The following is a 1526-nucleotide window of genomic DNA, read 5'->3' as shown; positions in this document are numbered from 1 at the left end:
CCCCCGATGCACGGGGTTTAGTACTGTATATACCGTAAACGCCACAGCGCGATAACGCAGGTTTCTTAAAGTTGCACAAACTCCCAGAGCCTTGCTTATTCTCTTACCTGTAAGGACCAGCATAACATTGTAAATTGCTTCAAGCCCGCAAGCGCTGGATTCCGCAAGGCTGTGGTCTGGACTAACGGGTCTACAGATTGGGCTCAGCTGCATAAGAACGTTGGCCCAATCGTAGCCTCGCCTAACCGCCCAACCTAACCGCCCTCGATGCGCGGGGTTTGGTACTGTATGTACCGTGAACGCCACAGCGCGATAACGCAGGTATCGGGAGCGGAAATACTCGGACTATCTTTCTCATCTCATTCAGAGCAGCGGCAGATCTGCGTCCATGGCCGATCCCCTGAGCGTAGCAGCGAGTATCGTGGGCATATATGCCCCCACCATCCGCGCCATCACCTTTGTGGTTGATGAACTGAACAACATATCCGACGCCCCCGAAACAATACAGTCTCTCAAATCCCGTTTGAAGTCACTTCAACAAGCCCTCAAGTCCCTGCAAGCCGTATCTGACGAGCAGTGGCATTCACTCGGCGAGCCCGTGAAGATCCAGGCTAAGAGCGCTCTCGAACGCTGCGCCGTGATTTGCGCGGAGCTTCAAGTCGATATCGGCAAGTGGACGAAACATAGTAAGGGAGAGAGCAAATTGGTTTTTCGAGATCGCATCATGGTCGGGCTTTTGAAGAAGCGCAAAGTGAAGTCCATGTTGGCAGAGCTCACGCACTGCCAGGATGACCTCACCACTGCGGCTTCGACGGCAACTCTGTGAGCAACTATTCCCGCTACTCATCATACCCAAGAACCTTATTGTTGTTGATCAACACTGGCTAACTACGTCCAGCCATGCATCTCTCCTGCGGCAAGACCTAGCTCAGGTCAATGATAACTCAATGGCACTAGTTCCCCGAAGTCAAGGGGCAATGTTGGGCCATGATTCCCTCAGGGATGCTGGATATGTGCCCGGACATAGAGCAGCGAGCATTCCGGCCAAGCCCGGGAGCCTTGAAACCACTGAACCCGTCACTGAGAACGTTTTTGGCGATCGAAACATTGGCATGCAGCTCGGGAAAAACGAGGGCTACATCCCAACGTCTTACGACGACAACGACGATGAAGACGCAGATCAAGGGGAATATTCAACCAAGGAGCCGGAACCATATGAGCAGTTGGAGCCCGAGCCGCCGCGCCATGAGCAGCAACCAGAGCCCACGTTTGATGTGCCGAAGAAGGCCCCAGAGAACCATACATCGGCCGCCCATAACACGAACTATTTTGGACATGACAATGAGGGCATGCAAATTGGAGAGAATACAGGTACCATAGGGACGACCCAGCAAGCTCCGGCACCTACCCCAAGCCAGCAGCCCCCAGGGCGCAGCACCAACCGCTTTGGGAACCACAATCAAGGCATGCAGATTGGAAGCAACCGCGGGACCGTGGCGTTCAAGTTCCCGCGTAAACGAAGATAA

The 1526-nt window shown here is 53.9% G+C and overlaps 1 protein-coding gene across 1 annotated transcript; it reads left to right on the top strand.

Annotated features, from left to right (window-relative positions):
* Positions 1–388: 388 nt before the first annotated feature.
* Positions 389–1526, top strand: VTJ04DRAFT_5792 (uncharacterized protein; the record flags this gene model as incomplete). Its single annotated transcript, XM_069363945.1, has 2 exons — positions 389–822; positions 899–1526. The coding sequence occupies 2 exons, from the start codon at positions 389–391 to the stop codon at positions 1524–1526; spliced, it is 1062 nt and encodes a 353-aa protein (XP_069217821.1).

The sequence above is a fragment of the Mycothermus thermophilus genome, assembly GCF_041956435.1.
Source record: "Mycothermus thermophilus strain CBS 625.91 unplaced genomic scaffold VTJ04scaffold_4, whole genome shotgun sequence".
Classification (NCBI taxonomy): Eukaryota; Fungi; Ascomycota; class Sordariomycetes; order Sordariales; family Chaetomiaceae; genus Mycothermus; species Mycothermus thermophilus.
The sequence above is the reverse complement of the archived record's forward strand: the minus strand, read 5'-3'. Positions and strand labels throughout refer to the sequence as shown.